This window comes from Mesoplodon mirus (genome assembly GCF_964341445.2).
Source record: "Mesoplodon mirus genome assembly, chromosome: 7".
Taxonomy (NCBI): domain Eukaryota; kingdom Metazoa; phylum Chordata; class Mammalia; order Artiodactyla; family Ziphiidae; genus Mesoplodon; species Mesoplodon mirus.
In genome coordinates, this window is record NC_138983.1 from 62,872,644 (window position 1) to 62,894,846 (window position 22,203).

General features: G+C 38.0%; 1 protein-coding gene across 6 annotated transcripts in view; it reads right to left on the bottom strand.

The window, feature by feature from the left end:
• Positions 1–22,203, bottom strand: part of SBF2 (SET binding factor 2) — a 474,973-nt gene that overhangs the window by 156,757 nt on the left and 296,013 nt on the right. The window contains exons 17-18 of one of the 6 annotated variants that reach the window (XM_082626806.1): positions 17,022–17,108; positions 14,061–14,121 (exon numbers count right to left, since the gene is read on the bottom strand). The exons of 4 other annotated variants lie outside the window; for them this stretch is intronic. In XM_082626806.1, the coding sequence (XP_082482932.1) occupies positions 17,055–17,108 (54 nt within the window). In that variant the 3' untranslated portion in view covers positions 14,061–14,121; positions 17,022–17,054. Of the gene's footprint in view, positions 1–13,944; positions 14,122–17,021; positions 17,109–22,203 lie in introns of those variants that run through there. One more of the 6 variants, XM_082626804.1, reaches the window with a different exon arrangement.

Below are 22,203 nucleotides of genomic sequence, written 5' to 3' on the forward strand. Positions count from 1 at the left end.
AAAATCATAAAATGTTATTAAAAGACATTAAAGGCCTATATATATTAAGAAATATACCATGTTTATGGATAGAAAGACTTGCAAAAATGTCAGTTCTTCCTTAAATTAGTCTATGGATTCAATGTAATTTTAATCAAAGTCCCCATAGATTTTCTTATGGAATCCAACAAAGTGATTCTAAAATTATATAGAAAAAAAAGGGCAAAGAAGAGGCAAGATATTTCTGAAGAAGACAAAGCATGGGGACTTGCCTCGTGGGTATTAAAATTTAATATAAACTTTAGTTAAGACTATGAGATGATTTTGTGAAACAGGCTAACAGATTAATGGAACAGAAATCCTGAATAGACCCATATACTTATAGAAATGTGGTGTGTGAAGAGGGGGCCACAGCAAATCACTGGAGAAAAGATATTTATAGAAATAAATCATCCTGTGGGCAACTGGTTATACATTTGGAAAAAATAAACTGGATCTCTACCTCATACAATCCACAAGAAATCAATTTCAGATAGATTAAAGGACTTAAATATGAAAGGCAAAATTTATTAAACTTTTTAAGTGGATATGAGCATATCTTTATGACCTCACTGAAGGGAAGTATTTCTTGCACAAGACATAAGAAGAGTACAAATCATAAAGGAAATGATTACAAACTTATAGTCATCAAAATGTACTAGAAAGACAAGGAAAAGACAACCACAATCTAGGAAGAGATACCTGCAACATGAAAGGATTGGTGTTCAGAATATATTAAGAACTCCTACAAATCAAAGAGAAAAAGATAAACAATTCAGAAGAAAAAAGGGCTGAAGAAGCAAATAGGCATTTCCTTACATAGAAAATATGCAAAGCCAATAAACATGAAAAATTATTCCACTTTATTAGTTATCAGGGAAATGCAAATTATAACTACAATGATATACCCTTATATAATGACCAGACTGGCAGAATTTAAAAATTAAGAATTTTTTAATACCAAAAGTTGGTAAAGATGTGAAGTAAAAGAAACTCTCATACACTACTGCAATAATGTAAATTTATAAAGATATTTTAGAAAATAATGTCATAATCTAGTAAAGTTGAAGTTGCACATACTCTTGACTCAGCAATTCCATTCCTGTGTTTATTCAAGAGAAATTCTTACACAAATGCATCAGTGTATAAGAATGGTCATACAATACTGCTTGAGTTACAACACTGCTTTCATTGCTGGGGCAATGAAACAGTCCAAATATCCTTCAACAGTAGAATGGACTCACACAGCAGTGAATAAATAAACCATAACTACATGTATCAACACAGGTGATCATTATGAGCAGTTACTCAAAAAATACTTACTATATCAATGAAAAAACAGGATGATTCCACTTACATGAAGGTCAAAGCAGTCAAAACTAAACTGAATTATAGTTTAAGAGTACACATATGGGGTAAACCATGAAGAAAAGCAAAGGAATGAATAACATCAAATTCAGGAGAGTAGCTCTAAGGGAGAGGAAGAGTCGGAGAGCAGTTGAGTGGAACTCCCAAGAACTTTAATATGAATGTTCTATCTCTTAAACTAGATGTTGGGTACATGTGTGCTTTATTACTACTCTTTAAACAATACATATGTCACAATTACCATATCACAAATAGAATTTCATGAATCACACAATGACTATTTGAAACCAAGGTCAAGTTGAGATGCACAATGGGTAATGATTCTCAAGGTTTACACACTAGCTAAGTGTCCCACTAGTAAACACTAGCATTACATGTACAGTTCATATTTCTACCTCAGCAAAAATACAAATTACTATTTATCATGGATTGCTCTCAAATAATCAGTATATAGAATGTCAACCCTACGATTATCAGAAGTCCGTCAAATTTCCATCAAGTGTCCCTTAGAAATGTATAGTAAACACTCAATGAGATCTGATATAACTAGGTAAGAATTTAAATTCCATTTGCAAAAGCATTTTATTGTCCAGAATCTTTAAAAATTATTGTTGGTGTTTCTACACATTTAGACAGATGTAACTGAGATAAGTAAAATAAAACAAACTTGCAGAAAATGAAGATTGCTACTTAAGGATTTTCCTGACCTGTACCAGAACTTATTACAGGAAAAAAGCAACCTAAGGATGGAAATCTGGACTTGGTTCGTTGATCTGATTAGATTCAAAAGCATTAATAATTGGTGGTGGTGGTGGTGGTATGAAAAGGAGTTTTAGGGTAGTGAAAATACTCTGTATAATATCATTATGATGGATATACCTCATTAAACATTTGTCCAAACCTAATGAATGCATAGCACCAAGAATGATGCAAACTGTGGACTTAAGGTGATTATGATATGTCAATGTAGGTTCATTAATTGTAACAATGTACCACTTTTGTGGGAAATGCTGATAATGAGGAAGGCTATGCATTGGTGGGGGCAAGGGACATATGGGAAATCTCTATACCTTTCTCTTAATATTGCTGTGAACCTAAAACTGTTCTTAAAAAATAAAGCCCTGAGAGCCAGGTGTGGCCCACCTGGGTGGGCTGTGTGGGCTTCGGGGAAGAACACACAGCCACGCAGGGGCAGGTTCTTGGTGGAGGAAAGCAGGCAGGTCACCCACGGCACCCCTGTCACGCCAAGGACACTCAGGAGCCTGGCGACCCAGCCACCGTGCACCAGGAGCAGCACATATCTGAACAAGAAGTCCCTCCTGCTGACAGAGAGATGGCAAAACCTACAAGCCGGCTTGGAGACTTTACCTACAAAACGAGAAACCGTGTGGCTGACAGGGTCTTGGGGCTCCAGCCTGGTGTCAGGCCTGAGCCCCTGAGGTAGGAGAGCAGAGTTCAGGACACTGGACCACCAGAGACCTCCCTGCCCCACATAATATCAATTGGTGAGAGCTCTCCCAGAGACCTCTGTCTCACTGCTAACACCCAGCTCAACCCAATGGCCAGCAAACGACAGTGCTGGACACCCCATGCCCAAAACTAGCAAGACAGGAACACTACCCCACACATTAGCAGAGAGGCTGCCTAAAATCATACTAAGTTCACAGACACCCCAAAACACACCACCGGATGCAGTCCGGCCCACCAGAAAGACAAGATCCAGCTCTACCCATCAGAACACAGGCACCAGTCCCCTCCACCAGGAGGCCTACACAGCCCACTGAACCAACCTCACCCACTCGGGGCAGACACCAAAAACAACGGGAACTACAAACCTGCAGCCTGTGAAAATGAGAGCCCAAACACAGTAAGTTAAACAAAATGAGAAGACAGAGGAATATGCAGCAGATGACAGAGCAATGTAAAACCCACCAGACAAATCAAATGAAGAAGAAATAGGCAGTCTACCTGAAAAAGAATTCAGAGTAATGATGGTAAAGATAATCCAAAATCTTGGAAATAGAATGGAGAAAATATAAGAAACGTTTAACAAGGACCTAGAAGAACTAAAGAGCAAACAAACAATGATGAACAACACAATAAATGAAATCAAAAATTCTCTAGAAGGAAGCAATAGCAGAATAACTGAGGCAGAAGAACGGATAAGTGACCTGGAAGATAAAACAGTGGAAACAACTAACACAGAGCAGAATAAAGAAAAAGAATGAAAAGAATTGAGACCAGTCTCAGAGACCTCTGGGACAACATTAAATGCACCAACATTCAAATTATAGGGGTCCAAGAAGAAGAAGAAGAGAAAAACAAAGCATCTGAAAAGATATTTGAAGAGATTATAGTTGAAAACTTCCCTAACATGGGAAAGGAAATAGTCAATGAAGTCCAGGAAGCACAGACAGTCCCAAATAGGATAAATCGAAGGAGAAACACACCAAAAAACATATTAATCAAACTATCAAAAATTAAATACAAAGAAAAATATTAAAATCAGCAAGGGAAAAGCAACAAATAACATACAAGGGAAACCCCATAAAGTTAACAGATGATCTTTCAGCAGAAACTCTGAAAGCCAGAAGGAAGTGGCAGGACATATTTAAAGTGATGAAAGGGAAAAACCTACAACCAAGATTACTCTACCCAGCAAGGATCTCATTCAGATTTGACAGAGAAATTGAAACCTTTACAGATAAGCAAAAGCTAAGAGAATTCAGCACCACCAAACCAGCTTTACAGCAAATGCTAAAGGAACTCTAGGCAGGAAACACAACAGAAGGAAAAGACCTACAATAACAAACCCAAAACAATTAAGAAAATGGTAATAGGAACATACAAATTAATAATTACCTTAAATGTAAATGGATTAAATGCTCCAACCAAGAGACATAGACTGGCTGAATGGATAGAAAAACAAGACCCATATATATGCTGTCTACAAGAGATCCATTTCAGACCTAGGGACACATACAAACTGAAAGTGAGGGAATGGAAAAAGATATTCCATGCAAGTGGAAACCAAAAGGAAGCTGGATTAGCAATTCTCATATCAGACAAAATAGACTTTAAAAAAAGACTATTACAAGAGGCAGAGAAGGACACTACATAATGATCAAGGGTTCAATCCAAGAAGAAGATATTACAATTGTAAATATTTATGCACTAAACATAGGAGCACCTCAATACATAAGGCAAATGTTAACAGCCATAAAAGGGGAAATTGACAGTAACACAATCATAATAGGGGATTTAACACCCCACTTTCACCAATGGACATATCCAAAATGAAAACAAATAAGGAAACACAAGCTTTAAATGATACATTAAACAAGATGGACTTAACTGATATTTATAGGACATTCCATCCAAAAACAACAGAATACACTTTCTTCTCAAGTGCTCATGGAACATTCTCCAGGATAGATCATATCTTGGGTCACAAATCAAGCCTTGGTAAATTTAAGAAAACTGAAATCGTATCAAATATCATTTCAGACAACAACGCTATGAGACTAGATATCAATTACAGGAAAAAACCTGTAAAAAAAACACACACATGGAGGCTAAACAATACACTACTAAATAGCCATGAGATCACTGAAGAAATCAAAGAGGAAATCAAAAAATATCTAGAAACAAATGACAATGAAAACACGATGACCCAAAACCTATGCGATGAAGCAAAACCAGTTCTAAGAGGGGAGTTTATAGCAATACAATCCTGCCTCAGGAAACAAGAAAAATTTCAAATGAACAACCTAACCTTACACCTAAAGCGATTAGAGAAAGAAGAACAAACAAAACCCAAGGTTAGCAGAAGGAAAGAAATCATACAGATCAGATCAGAAATAAATGAAAAAGAAACAAAGAAAACAAGAGCAAAGATCAATATAACTAAAAGCTGGTTCTTTGAGAAGATAAACAAAATTGATAAACCACTAGCCAGACTCATCAAGAAAAAAAGAAGACTCAAATCAACAGGATTAGAAATGAAAAGGGAGAAGTAACAACTGACACTGCAGAAATACAAAGGATCATGAGAGATTACTACAAGCAACTATATGTCAACAAAATGGACAACCTGGAAGAAATGGACAAATTCTTAGAAGAGCACAACCTTCTAAGACTGAACCAGGAAGAAATAGAAAATATAAACAGACAAATCACAAGCACTGAAATTGAAACTGTGATGAAAAATCTTCCAACAAACAAAAGCCCAGGACCAGATGGATTCACAGGCAAATTCTATCAAACATTTAGAGAAGAGATAACACCTATCCTTCTCAAACTCTTCCAAGATATAGCAGAGGGAGGAACATTTCCAAACTCATTCTACGAGGCTACCATCACCCTGATACCAAAACCAGACAGAGATAATACAAAAAAAGAAAATTACAGACCAATATCACTGATGAATACAGATGCAAAAATCCTCAACAAAATACTAGCAAACAGAATCCAACAACACATTAAAAGGATCTCAACACCCCACTTTCACCAATGGACAGATCATCCAAAATGAAAATAAATAAGGAAACATAAGCTTTAAATGATACATTAAACAAGATGGACTTAATTGATATTTATAGGACATTCCATCCAAAAACAACAGAATACACATTTTTCTCAAGTGCTCATGGAACATTCTCCAGGATAGATCATATCTTGGGTCACAAATCAAGCCTTGGTAAATTTAAGAAAATTGAAATTGTATCAGGTAACTTTTCCGACCACAATGCTATGAGACTAGACATCAATTACAGGAAAAGATCTGTAAAAAATACAAACACATGGAGGCTAAACAATACACTACTTAATAACGAAGTGATCACTGAAGAAATCAAAGAGGAAATAAAAAAATACCTAGAAACAAATGACAATGGAGACACGATGACCCAAACCCTATGGGACGCAGCAAAAGCAGTTCTAAGGGGGAAGTTTATAGCAATACAATCCCACCTTAAGAAACAGGAAACATCTCGAGTAAACAACCTGACCCTGCACCTAAAGCAATTAGAGAAAGAAGAACAAAAAACCCCCAAAGTTAGCAGAAGGAAAGAAATTGTAAAGATCAGATGAGAAATAAATGAAAAACAAATGAAGGAAATGATAGCAAAGATCAATAAAAGTAAAACCTGGTTCTTTGACAAGATAAACAAAATTGATAATCCATTAGCCAGACTCATCAAGAAAAAAAGGGAGAAGACTCAAATCAATAGAATTAGAAATGAAAAAGGAGAAGTAACAACTGACACTGCAGAAATACAAAAGATCATGAGAGATTACTACAAGCAACTCTATGCCAATAAAATGCACAACCTGGAAGAAATGGACAAATTCTTAGAAATGCACAAACTGCCAAGACTGAATCAGGAAGAAACAGAAAATATGAATAGACCAATCACAAGCACTGAAATTGAAACTGTGATTAAAAGCTTCCAAGAAACAAAAGCCCAGGACCTGATGGCTTCACAGGCGAATTATATCAAACATTTAGAGAAGAGCTAACACCTATCCTTATCAAACTCTTCCAAAATATAGCAGAGGGAGGAGCACTCCCAGACTCATTCTACGAGGCCACCACCACCTTGATACCAAAACCAGGCAAGGATGTCACAAAGAAAGAAAACTATAGACCAATATCACTGATGAACATAGATGCAAAAATCCTGAACAAAACACTAGCAAACAGAATCCAACAGCACATTAAAAGGATCATACACCATGATCAAGTGGGGTTTATTCCAGGAATGCAAGGATTCTTCAGTATACGCAAATCAATCAACATGATACACCATATTAACAAATTGAAGGAGAAAAACCATATGATCATCTCAATAGATGCAGAGAAAGCTTTCGACAAAATTCAACACCCATTTATGATAAAAACCCTGCAGAAAGTAGGCATAGACGGAACTTTCCTCAACATAATAAAGGCCATATATGACAAACCCACAGCCAACATTGTCCTCAATGGTGAAAAACTGAAACCATTTCCACTAAGATCAGGAACAAGACAAGGCTGCCCACTCTCACCACTCTTATTCAACATAGTTTTGGAAGTTTTAGCCACAGCAATCAGAGAAGAAAAGGAAATAAAAGGAATCCACATTGGAAAAGAAGAAGTAAAGCTGTCACTGTTTGCAGATGACATGATACTATACATAGAGAATCCTAAAGATGCTACCAGAAAACTACTAGAGCTAATCAATGAATTTGGTAAAGTAGCAGGATACAAAATTAATGCACAGAAATCTCTGGCATTCCTGTACACTAATGATGAAAAATCTGAAAGTGAAATCAAGAAAACACTCCCATTTACTGTTGCAACAAAAAGAATAAAATATCTAGGAATAAACCTACCTAAGGAGACAAAAGACCTGTATGCAGAAAACTATAAGACACTGATGAAAGAAATTAAAGATGATACAAATAGGTGAAGAGATATACCATGTTCCTGGATTGGAAGAATCAATATTGTGAAAATGACTCTACTACCCAAAGCAATCTACAGATTCAATGCAATCCCTATCAAACTACCACTGGCATTTTTCACAGAACTAGAACAAAAAATTTCAAAATTTGTTTGGAAAAACAAAAGACCCCTAATAGCCAAAACAATCCTGAGAACAAAAAATGGAGCTGGAGGAATCAGGCTCTGTGACTTCAGACTATACTACAAAGCTACAGTAATCAAGGCAGTGTGGTACTGGCATAAAAACAGAAATATAGGTCAATGGAACAGGATAGAAAGCCCAGAGATAAACCCACGCACATATGGTCAACTTATCTTTGATAAAGGAGGCAGGAATGTACAGTGGAGAAAGGACAGCCTCTTCAATAAGTGGTGCTGGGAAAACTGGACAGGGACATGTAAAAGTATGAGATTAGATCATTCCCTAACACCATACACAAAAATAAGCTCAAAATGGATTAAAGACCTAAATGTAAGGCCAGAAACTATCAAACTCTTAGGGGAAAACATAGGCAGAACACTCTATGACATAAATCACAGCAAGATCCTTTTGGACCCACCTCCTAGAGAAATGGAAATAAAAACAAAAATAAACACATGGGACCTAATGAAACTTCAAAGCTTTTTCACAGCAAAGGAAACCATAAGCAAGACCAAAAGACAACCCTCAGAATGGGAGAAAATATTTGCAAATGAAGCAACGGACAAAGGATTAATCTCCAAAATTTATAAGCAGCTCATGCAGCTCAATAGCAAAAAAACAAACCACCCACTCCAAAAATGGGTATAAGACCTAAATGGGCATTTCTCCAAAGAAGATATACAGATTGCCAACAAACACATGAAAGGGTGCTCAACATCACTAATCACTAGAGAAATGCAAATCAAAACTACAGTGAGGTTATCACCTCACACTGGTCAGAATGGCCATCATCAAGAAATCTACAAACAATAAATGCTGGAGAGGGTGTGGAGAAAAGGAACCCCTCTTGCACTGTTGGTGGGAATGTAAATTGATACAGCCACTATGGTGAACAGTGTGGAGGTTCCTTAAAAAACTAAAAATAGAACTACCATACAAGCCAGCAGTCCCACTACTGGGCATATACCCTGAGAAAACCATAATTCAAAAAGAGTCATGTACCACAATGTTCACTGCAGCTCTATTTACAGTAGCCAGGACATGGAAGCAACCTAAGTGTCCATCGACAGATGAATGGATAAAGAAGATGTGGCACATATATACAATGGAATATTACTCAGCCATAAAGAGAAACGAAATTGAGTTATTTGTAGTGAGGTGGATGGACCTAGAATCTGTCATCCAGAGGGAAGTAAGTCAGAAAGAGAAAAACAAATACTGTATGCTAACACATATATATGGAATCTAAAAAAAAAAAAAAAAAAGTGGTTTTGATGAACTTAGGGGCAGGACAGGAATAAAGACACAGATGTAGAGAATGGACTTGAGGACACGGGGAGGGGGAAGGGCAAGTTGGGACGAAGTGAGAGAATAACACTGACATATACACACTACCGAACGTAAAATAGATAGCTAGTGGGAAGCAACTGCATGGCACAGGGAGATGAGCTTGGTGCTTTGTGACCACCTAGAGGGGTGGGATAGGGAGGGTGGGTGGGAGGAGCAAGAGGGAGGGGACACAGGGATATATGTATACATATAGCTGATTCACTTTGTTATATAGCAGAAACTAACACAACACTGTAAAGCACTTATACTCCAATAAAGATGTTAAAAAAATAAAGTCTTAAAGAAAAAATAAAGTTTTGATAAAAATAATTATTAAAAACAAAAAGCATTAATAAATCTTTTGCCAGTGGTTAATGAGAAACTGGTAGTCCATGGCACTCAAAAGCAAAACAGTTACCTAAATTAACACCTATAAACAACCATAATCAAGTGCCTATGTAACCAAGTAAGTGTTGCCATATTTTAATTCAAATAAGAGGAACAATAATCCTCGCCCACTGTATCAACGTTCACTAGAGAATTTGAAGGAAGATCATAATAAGGTCAAGATGCTAAATTTCTATCACAAGGTTCAGGTAAGGGACTAGAAAGTTTCTATGACTACTCTAAAAGATAAATGAAATAAGATCCTGTAGCTGCAGGGTTGAGATGTGTAACTATCATAACAAAGTTTAACCCTTAGGTGACTGAATTACAGTACAAACTGAGTTCACAGCCTCACAGGGTCTCATGTTAAATGAGGGTATTGACGGGGAAGAAGAGTGGAGTGACTTTGTACTATGTCAATTTAGCTAAGCTGGAACTACAGTCCCCAGAATTCCCTTCACTGTACAGTTCTGAGTTAGAGTTGCCAGAGATGTGGAAGGTGGAAGTGACGCAGTACCCATGCTTATGTTCAGAAGTCAGTGTAGGGTTAGGCGCTGCATGCACATACTGTTACCGATCTGCTGGCTACCTTGTCAGTCAGGCCTGCAGCTCCTCCAGCTGGATTTCCTCTTTCAGGATCTTTGAATTTCTGAGCTAATGTATATGCAGCTCTGTGATAAAGAGAATTAAGTTTTCCTGCAAGCAAACTTGAAGGCTTAAAGGCAGTTTGCTTGCAGAAAAAGTAGGGACGTGATGAGATATTTGTATACCCATGCTCACCGCAGCATTATTTGCAATAGCCAAAAGGTAGAAGCAACCTAAAATGCTCATCAACAGAATGGATAAGCAAAATGTGTTATACTCATACAGTATAATATTATTTGGCCTTAAAAAGGAAGGCAATTCTGGGCTTCCCTGGTGGCGCAGTGGTTGGGAGTCCGCCTGCCGATGCAGGGGACACGGGTTCGTGCCCCGATCCCGGAAGATCCCACATGCCGCGGAGCGGCTGGGCCCGCGAGCCATGGCCGCGGAGCCTGTGTGTCCGGAGCCTGTGCTCCGCAACGGGAGAGGCCACAGCAGTGAGAGGCCCGCGTACAGCAAAAAAAAAAAAAAAAAAAAAAAAAAAAAAAAAAAAAGGAAGGCAATTCTGACACATGCTACAACATGGATGACCTTAAGGATATCATGCTAAGTGAAATAACCCAGTCACAGAAAGACAAATATTGTATGACTTCACTTACATGAAGTACTTGGAGTAGTTGAATTCATATAGATAGAAAGTAGAATGATAGTTGCCAGGGGCTGGGGTGGGAGGTAGGCAGAAATTGGGAGTTACTGCTTAACTGGTACAGAATTTCAGTTTGGGAAGATGGAAAAAGTTCTAGAGATGGATGGTGGTGATGTTTTTGCATAACAGTGTGAATGTACTTAATGCCACTGACCTGTACACTTGAAAAGGGTTAAAATGTTAAATTTAATGATGTGTATATTTTACCACAATAAAAAAAGTCGAACTAGAGCTCATTCATTCTTTGAGCGCTTCTGTACTTTCTGAAATATAAAGCCTTTCTTATGTTTTCTTTGCTCTAGTCCTGGCCCTAGTAATTTCTTCAAGGAGTCATTTCTTCCTTTTAATGGAGACTGGTATTTAGAAACCAAGATCTGGATACTAGGTGTGTTCATTGTTATACAGGGGTGTTTCTGCTGCCTGGCCCTCTCAATAAATAGAGCTAGGAAATATATATATGCACCCTCCCCCCACATATTCACAGACATACACACACATTTCCACATATTTTTTCAATGTATATATGTTGAAAATCATGAGTTGGCATTATTAGCCCTAATTTATTCAAAACCGTAAGATTCATGCTAGCTTCTCTTTTTCCATACTTATACTTTCTTCTTTTATCAGTGAAAAACCTGGCTACAAATATCCTCAATACCTTTACTTAATTTGGTCAGTCTTCTGACTATAAATAGTACTCTTATTCCACTGGGCCACCGATACCAATTCATCTACACTCTGTGTGTTTGTAAGTATGGGATCCAGCCTCTGTCTGGCTACCATTACTGCCCTGCCTGAGCCTGCCCAATGGTGCTTGGATACAGGAGGAAGGAAGGAAAGAAGGAAGGGGAGAGAAAGGGAGAATTAGAAAATTTTTTTACTTGTTAGTTGGTTTTTGCTGGTAAAAAGAAATACTATTGAGTTTTGTAGATTGGTCTTAGATTCATAAATGAATCATCTGAGTAGTTAATTTGTCAATGTGGCTCTTTTTCCAGGCTGAGGATCATATCATCTGAAAATAATGACAGTTTTTTCTTTCTCTTCTAATCCTTGGATCTCATTTTCCCTTTGTAACATTTTTTGAGAAATAATTCACATGTCACACTATATTAGTTTTAGGTATACAATATAATGATTTGACACATTGTTAATAGTAGTGATAAAAGTAAGCATCTTTATCTTGTTACAGTCTTAAAGGGAACACATAACATTTCTTCAATAAGTAAAAGGTTTGCTATAGGTCTTTGGTATGTAGGTTTTACCAAGTATGGAAGCTTTTCTCTAATAACAGTTTGCTAAGAACTTTTACACAAATACACATTGAATTTTATTAAATGCCTTCTCTGTACTGATTAAGATAATAATAATTTTTCTCCTTTAATCTATTAATGTGGTGAATTATACTGAAAGGATCCAGGGATCAATTCTACTATATCATGATGGTTTGGTTTTTTTAATGCACTAATATAATCAATTAGCCAATATTTTATTTAAGAGTTCTGCACTTACCTTGATATGAAAAGTGGGACTATTTTTTTCTTTCCTTCTACTGTATTTATTTGGTTTTGGAATCATATTTACACTAGCCTCCTAAGATGATATTAAAAATATAATGCTGATTGAAAAAGAAACAATATGTACTACACCATTTACATAAATTAAAAATACATGTGCACTAAATAATATGCAATTTTAAACAACATCTACATTGAAAATAATATATTAAACACATTAAAATAATTGAGGGAGGGCTTCCCTGGTGGCACAGTGGTTGAGAGTCCGCCTGCCAATGCAGGGGACACGGGTTCGTGCCCTGGTCTGGGAGGATCCCACATGCCGCGGAGCGGCTGGGCCCGTGAGCCATGACCGCTGGGCCTGCGCGTCCGGAGCCTGTGCCCCGCAGCGGGAGAGGCCACGACAGTGAGAGAGGCCCGTGTACCGCAAAAAAAAAAAAAAAAAATTGAGGGAGATTGGGAGCATGATGGTAATAAAAATAAATGAATAGGGACTTCCTTGGTGGTCCAGTGGTTAAGACTCCACACTCCCAATGCAGGGGGCCCAGGTTCGATCTCTGGTCAGGGAACTAGATCCCACATGCCGCAACTAAAAGATCCCGTGTGCCGCAACTAAAGACCCGTGTGCTGCAACTAAGACCCAGTGCAGCCAAATAAATAAATAAATATTAAAAAAGAAAGAAGAACTTTAAAAATAAATGAATAAAACAAGAATGGGACCTTGCATGGACCAAAGATGATATAGTGTTATGAACTAGAGAGGGTCACAATTGCTCCTACTAAGCAAGGATGAAAAAAAGGGTCCTGAGATGACAGAATTTATAAGAGGAATCTGGGGGACATCTAGTCCAACCTCTTTGACAATGCAGAAATCCATTTTCAGCTTTCCTGAAAATGACTGAAGAGTATTTGATGGATTGCATATCAATAAAGCTGTCCTTTTTGCTGTTGAAAAGTTCTAAATGTTGGCTCTAATCTACCCCTTACAGACTTACCAAATCAGAATCTCTGATGATGGGGCCCAGAAATGCACATTTAAAAATTTTAAGGAAAGCTTAAAAAATTACTACACCATATAACAGGACACTGAATTTTCAACTCTAGTTACGTGTCAAGTTTACCTGTGGAACTTTAAAAAAAATACAAGATGCTTCATCCCTGGGATTCTAACACAGTAGATACGAACACTCATGCTTTAAATATTGGGTGGGCCAAAAGGTTCGCTTGGTTTTTTCTGTAAGATGGCTCTAGTAGCACTTAGTTGTCTTTAACTTCACTTGAAACAATTTTGTTAGACTGTATGTGACAGCTGTCATATCAGCATACATTTAAAAAAAGACTTTTCAAAATTAGTGAATTTCTGTGTAGCCATTTCAATACTGAAGATGGAAGAAAAAAAGCAACATTTTCAGCATATTATGCTTTATTATTTCAAGAAAGGTAAAAACACAACTGAAATGCAAAAAAAAAAAAGATTTGTACAGGTATGGGGAAAGTGCTGCGACTGACTGAACGTGTCAAAAGTGCTTTGCAAAGTTTCGTGCTGGAGATTTCTCAATGGACGATGCTCCATGGTCAGGTAGACCAGCTGAAGTTGACAGAGATCAAATCGAGACATTAATTGAGAACAATCAACATTATACCACGCGGGAGATAGCCGACATACTCAAAATAACCAAATCAAGCGTTGAAAATCATTTGCACCAGCTTGGTTATGTCCATCGCTTTGATGTCTGGGCTCCAAGTAAGTTAAGCAAAAAAAACCTTCTGGACCATATCTCTGCATGCTATTCTCTATTTAAATGTAATGAAAACGTTCCGTTTTTAAAAGAAATTGTGACGGGCGATGAAAAGTGGATACTGTACAATAATGTGGAATGGAAGAGATCATGGAGCAAGTGAAATAAACCACCACCAACCACACCAAAGGCCGGTCTTCATCCAAAGGTGATGTTATGTATACGGTGGGACTAGAAGGGAGTCCTCTATTATGAGCTCCTTCTGGAAAGCCAAAGGATTAGTCCCAACAAGTTGGTCCCAATTAGACCAACTGAAAGCAGCACTAGATGAAAAGCATCCAGAATTAGTCAACAGAAAAAGCATAATCTTCCATCAGGATGATAACACAAGACCACATATTTCTTTGATGACCAAGCAAACCTGTCACAGCTTGGCTGGGAAGTTCTAATTCATCAGCTGTATTCACCAGACATTGCACCTTCGGATTTCCATTGATTTCGGTCTTTACAAAATTCTCTTAATGGAAAAAATTTCAATTCCCTGGAAGACTGTAAAAGGCACGTGGGAGAGTTCTTTGCTTGAAAAGATAAAAAGTTTTGGGAAGATGGAATTATGAAGTTGCCTGAGAAACGGCAGAAGGTAGTGGAACAAAATGGTGAATATGTTGTACAATAAAGTTCTTGGTGAAAATGAAAAATGTGTCTTTAATCTTTACTTAAAAAACTGAAGGCACTTTTTGGCCCACCCAATATATCGATGACAGTACTGTCGATTGGGACAGTATTTGCCAGCTATATGTGAACTTTAAATTTTGCTTTCAAGCAGAGGTTGTGAATTATCAAACCATCCATCTAGATTTTCTCACCTAGATATTCCCGTGCACAGAGATACAAAAGTGAGCAGAGGCTAGCTAGCTTTGGTTGGGAACTGGATTATAGCCAAGAAAGAATAAAAGCTACCGACCTGTTTAAGGATGGAAGCTGTGGAGAACTGAAACTCTAACCAGATAAGGTAAGCAGCTACTTATATTACATTCACTTATTCATTTACTCATTCATCCAAGTTGTACTGATAGACTATTTCATGCCAGACATAATGGGGAATATAGGTACGCCAATAGGTAATTTCATTATATGTGGTAAGTGTAAGTGTTATTGTAGGATCACGGTGGATAGGATGGACGCAGTACAAAATACAGTAGAAGCACACAGAAATGGCTACCAACCTAAAGCTGATAGGCCAAAGAAGGCTTCCAGGGGGAAGTGACATCTAAACTAAGAGTAAAGGATGACTAGGACTTAGCTAGGTGAAAGGGACAATTGAGGGAGTAGGGAGTAGAAAAAATTAGTGTTCCAAACTAAGGCAGTAAGATGTGCAAAGGCCAGAGGATTGACAGAGGCTGTAGAGGTAGGAAGGAGCAAAGATATGATCAGAATTTACTTTGAGGGCATGGGGAAAGGATTTTAAGTTGGGAAGTGATGAGATCCAACCTGAATTGTAGAAATATCACTTTTGTAAAGCAAGGAAACAGATAAAGTAAGGGGATGGGTCAGGAGAGAGGTGGGGAGACCAGTTAAGAAGTTGCTGCAGTAAAAGAGGTAAGAAACGTTGGTGACTTAAATCAAGATATTGGAATTTAAGGATAGAGAAAAGTGGATAGGAGTTGAGAGACATCAGGAAAGAGACATAGGAACGCAGACTCTATAGGACTCAGTGGCTGATCAGACATGAGAATAAGGCTAAGAGACTAATTTTATGTTTTTGGCTTATTTGGTGCCATTTGTTAAACCAGGAAACTCAGGAGGAAGAGGTTGTGGATGATGGCTGAAAATGGGGATAAAAGGTGATTATTTCAGTTTGGAACATAACATCTAAATAGCTTTGGGACATTCAAGTAAAGATGGAGAGCAACCAGCAAGATATTCAGTTCTGGAGGAAGATTTGGAAGGATTAGGTAGAAGACAGTAATGGGGATGAATAAGATTAGGTAGAATCTTAGACTGGGAGAAGATTTAAGATGCAAATAAACATAACGACTTGCTGGACCGGGGAAAAGAAGGCTTGCCAAAAAGACTGAAAAAGAGATTCAAAAGAAGTAGAAAGTCAGGAGAAATGGTATCATCAAAGATAAGGGAAGAGGGTTTTGCACAGAAGTGGCCAGTGGTCATCATCAAATCTACCATGTGTCAATAAACAAACAAACAAACAAATAAATAAATAAGAACTGAAAAGTTTCCACTAGATTTATCAATGAGTTCTCACTGGTTGAGTTGGTGATAGCCAAAGATTTGGCCTAAACCTTACAGCAGTTAGAACAGCTAACTTCTTAATGAATTTTCTCCTATATTTGAAATTCAAAGTGTTGACAACCAAGTTGGTTCCTTAATAAGTAACTTAGAAAAGCAGACTCTTATTTCAATAATTACTGCTTCCATGAAATTATGTAATCATTCATGTATTCAAACAATATCTGAATACTTTCTATGTGCCAAGTACTGTGCTGGATGTTGGGTATACAACGATGAACAATAAAAACAAGGTCTGTTTTCACTCAGTTAAGGTTGGGGTTTTTCAAAAGCAATTGTTATTTAGGAAAAATAAAAATAAAGATCCACAAGTTTCTAGAATTTAAGTTCCTGATCTAAACTTAAATTTAGCTATATAGCACCTATTGCCACAGTTTTTGAAGAACACAGTAAATCGGTGATTTAAAGGCAAGAATAAAAAAAAATTAGATTTAGGATTCACCTTTCAAATTACAAGCTGTGTGATTTGAGAAAATTACTTTATTTCTCTGAGCCTATTTCCAGAGGGTAGTAGTGATTGTGGATGACCCTGTTTCAAAGCCAAAAGAAAGCTGAGGTTGTCTGAGGCAGTCAGAGGAATAGAGGTACCCAAGAAGGAAAAGAACAGAATAATTATGGATGCTGACTAGATGATTCTCTTACAAGGGGCGTGGAGAATGAAAGCAGAGTTGAGGAACAATGGTGGGGAGTAGGAACTGACTTTGTTTAACTGACCCCTTCTGCTTAGGTCATCCTTCGCAAGAGGTAAACCAAAGAATGACAAAAGAAAAAGAACGTGTCCATGGTGAAGCTTGTTGACTGAGAGCTTCATTATAGCATGACCTGGTTGAGCTGTTCTGTTAAGAAACTCTTATCTCAGTATTTTTAGTAAAATCTTTTCCTCTTTGGCTGGTCACATTTCTCAGAGAGCTGTCTTCCAATGTCCTGCTTGAGGGAAGGCTGCCAGAGTTCTAGGAGCTGAAGGGGGAAAGTTGTCGACTGGTATTCTTAATATCTGACACTCACTTTACTCCCTTGTTTGCAGCAAAACAGTATTTCCCTCAGCCAGACATAGTGTTTCCCTGGCCTGTTCACACTCTGTCTCTCTCTCTCAAAAATAAATACACAAACCAACCAACCAACCTCTAATACTCTGCCAGCGTAAAGGAGAGGCAGTTGGCTGTTAACACGGAACTGGAAAAGATCTGAGAGGGGACTCCAACTGCACCTTAAGGAGACTTTCAACTAATCCTCTTTTTAATGTTTTAGCTCCATCTTAACCTCCTGCTTTCAGTGATAACTTGATATCTCTAATTCCTAAGCCCTTTGCAGTTCCGCAAACTGGGGTGCTTTAAGGCTTGTACAACTGTTAGTTAGGAAAAGTCTTTCTTAGGGCTGCTAAGTAAAGGCACTCATCTATCAGCTTTCTAGTTTCTAAAATGTTGTTGCTGTTGTCTCCTAGCTTGTTTTGCCTGTGGGTTTACACATTAAAAAAACTCTTTACTTTTGTTTTAGGGTTTTGGGGTAGTAGCTGAGGTTAAATGTATGTATTCAATGTTCACTTTAACCAGAAGTTACTCTATCTACTTATCTCATCTCCCACCACCTTTCTATACTACACTTGGCAACACTGAAATATTTTTTGATTTTCAAAAACACAGGTGCTTTCCATACTTTTTTCTACTAGCAACTTCGTCTATTTGGAACACTCTCCCTCCCAATCCTTGTCTGACAAGTGCCCTCTGTGACCATCTCCTTCCCACTCTAAACCCAGTAACCCGTAACAGCATTCGTAGCACTTTTTCACACACCTCTATCAGTGCATAGTCCACTATATTACATATACCGGTTTACCTGTGAGTTTTTCCTTCTAGACTGTGAACTCCTTAAGAACCAAAATGATATCTTAATCATCTCAGTATGTCTAGTACCTATTACAGAGACTAGTACATGATAGAAGTCAGTAAATGTCTGGAGGAAGAGAAAGGAGGAGAGGAGTAAAATACATACCCTGCTCAAGCAAAAGATGTATTCTACTGATTAATATACTCTTCTTTTAAAAACTGAAGTACAGTTGACTTACAATATTATGTTAGTTTCACGAACACAGCAAAGTGATACAGTATATATATATATATATATATATATATATATATTTTTTTTTTTTTTTCAGATTCTTTTCCATTATAGGTTATTACAAGATATCGAATATAGCTCCCTGTGCTATACGGTAAATCCTTGTTGTTTATCTATTTTCTATATACTAGTGTATATCTGCTATCTCATACTCCTTATTTATCCCTCCCGGCTTCCCCTTTGGTAACCCTAAGCTTGTTTTCTATGTCTGTGAGTCTGTTTCTGTTTTGTAAGTAAGTTTATTTGTATTATTTTTTAGATTCCACATATAAGTGATATCATATAGTATTTGTCTTTCTCTGACTTATTTCACTTAGTGAAATTCTGACCTCTCACTGTTCAGAATGGCCATCATCAGAAAGTCTACAAAGGGTGTGGAGAAAAGGGAACCCTCCTACACTACTGGTGGGAATGTAAATTGGTGCAGCCACTACAGAAAATAGTATGGAGGTTCCTTAAAAAACTAAAATACAACTACCAAATGATCCAGCCATCCCACTCCTGGGCATATATCCGGAAGAGATGAAAACTCTAACTTGAAAAGATACACGCACCCCAATGTTCATAGCAGCACTATTCACAGTAGCCAAGACATGGAAGCAACCTAAGTGTCCATTAACAGATGAATGGATAAAGATGTGGTGTATATATTCAAGGTCAGAGTGCCAGCATGGTTGAGTAAGGGCCCTCTTGAGGGTTGCAGACTTCTTGTTATATCTTTACATAGTGGAAGGGGCTGGGGAGCTCTGCTGGCTTTCTTGTGAAAGGGCATTAATCTAGTTTGTGATGTCTTTACCTTCATGACCTAATCCCCTCCCAAAAGCCCCACCTCCTAATACCATCACCTTGGGCACTAGGTTTCCAACATATGAATCTGGGAGGACACATTCAGAACACAGCACTTAACAAAATTCTCAAATTTGCTACCTCTTACATAGGACTGGTCATCAGCAGTGCTTGAGTGTCCTTAAAAACTTGTAGATTGGGCTTCCCTGGTGGCGCAGTGGTTGAGAGTCTGCCTGCTGATGCAGGGGACACGGGTTCGTGCCCCGGTCTGGGAGGATCCCGCTTGCTGCGGGGTGGCTGGGCCCGTGAGCTGTGGCCGCTGGGCCTGCGTGTCCGGAGCCTGTGCTCCGCAACGGGAGAGGCCGCAGCGGTGAGAGGCCCGCGTACCGCAAAACAAACAAACAAACAAACAAACAAAAACTTGTAGATTGTGTTCCAGAAGATAAGCCATTTTTCTCATACTTTTTTTTTTTTTTTTTTGCATTACGTGGGCTTCTCACTGCTGTGGCCTCTCCCGTTGCGGAGCACAGGCTCTGGACGCGCAGGCCCAGCAGCCATGGCTCATGGGCCTAGCCGCTCCGCGGCATGTGGGATCTTCCCGGACCGGGGCACGAACCCGTGTCCCCTGCATTGGCAGGCGGACTCTCAACCACTGCGCCACCAGGGAAGCCCCCATTTTTCTCATACTTTTAAACCTCTATGTGGTTTCCTATATTATTCAGAGCCCTTAGCCTAAGATGCCCAATATAAGAATTTATCCAGTAACCAATGGAATATTATAAAAATTTTTTGTTGGTAACTAGAATTTTCAGCCGTGACAAAATCTGAGGCTTGACTGTGAAGCCTATGCTTTTTAATAAGGCAGGACCCTTAGTTACTTTTGGAGATACTGACCACTGCCAGTTGAAGTCATACTAAGCCCACTGTTGAGTAGCTTGCTTGCTTGCTTACTTACTTACTTACTTATTTATGCAAGACTTTCTCAATGAAGAGAAAGCCACTGATTCACATTCTGGCACAAGTTCCTTACCTTGTCACAGACTACTACTTTGAATAGCACTGTGTTAGACCATCTCATTATATCCTCCATGTATCTTAACTTCTCTTCCATATTTTCCATCTTCTTGTCTCTTTGCTCCACTATGTGTAATTGCTTCAGATCTGCATCCCAGTTCACTACAAGTCTCTCACTGCATTTAGTGTGATGTTTAACCCATCCAATGAGTTTTTTGTAATTATGTACTTATTTCTGTTTACTTATTTTACCCAAATAATTTCAAATATATATGAAAATTGAAAGAATTTTACAGTGAACACCTGTATACTAACCACCTAGACTGTCATTAACATTTTACTACGCTTGCTTTATCATTTAGCTATTCATCTACCTATCCTTTAACCCATCTTATTTTTAGTGCATTTCAAAGTAAATTGCAGACATCAGTTGTACTTCCCCCAAGTACTTTAGCATGCATATCATTAGAGGTCAATATTTGTTTATAGGTTCTTCTTTTGCTGTATAATTTACATACAATAAAATGCACAAACCTTAAGTGTTCACTGGGTTTTGACAAATATGCCATAATGTTTTTGAGATATATCTATACGGTTGCACGTGTCATTAACCTTTTTGTTGTGTCCTCTCCCGTTGCAGAGCACAGGCTCTGGACGCGCAGGCTCAGCGGCCATGGCTCACGGGCCTAGCCACTCCACGGCATGTGAGATCTTTCCAGACCGGGGCACGAACCTGTGTCCCCTGCATCGGCAGGCGGACTCAACCACTGCGCCACCAGGGAAGCCCCTAGCCTGTTTTTTTTTTTTTTTTTTTTTTTATCGCCGATTAGTATTACATTGTACGGATATATGGCAGTTAAAGAAAAAAACATTCTCTGATTGATGGGCACCTGGGCTGATTCTAGTTTTAGGCTATTATGAATAAAGTTCCTATGAATATTTTTGTATAAGTCTTTTTATAGTCATATGTTTTAATTTTTTTAAGGTAAGACCCAGGAGTGAAATTACTGGATCATAGGATAGGTATATGCTTAGTTTTATAAGAATCTCCCAGTCTTTTTTCTAAAGTGATTGTACCAGTTTACATTCTCAACAATAAAACCTGAGAATTCCAAGTACTTTACAACTCTGTCAACATTTGGAATTGCCAGTCTTTCTAATTTTAGCCATACTGGTGGTTATATAGTAGTATCTCATAATGGTTTTCATTTGCATTTCCCAGATGACTGATACTGAGCAGTTCTCCATGTTTTTACTGACCATTCACGTATCTTATTTTGTGAAGTGTCTGTTCAAACTGTCCATTTTCAAAAACTGGTTTGGCTTCTCCTTATTAAGTTGTAGGAGTTCTTTAAATAAACATGACATCAGTTCTTTGTCACGTTTACAATTTGGGAATATTTTTTTCCTAGTCTTAACTATTCATTTTCTTAATGCTGTCTTCTGAAAAGTGTAAGTTTTAATTTTGATGAAGTACAGTGACCTATTTTTTCTTTTTTGGTTATCCCTTTTTGTCACCTGAGAAACTGTTGCCAGTTATAAAGATTACAAGTGGCAATGAATATTCAATTAATTATTAAAAAAAAGAGAAACTGTTGCTCATTCCCAAGTCATGACTCTATTCCATGCTTTCCCCTAAAAGCTTTATTGTTTTATATTGTATGTTTATGTCTGTGCTCTACCTCAAGTTAATCCTTGTGTTTGATGTG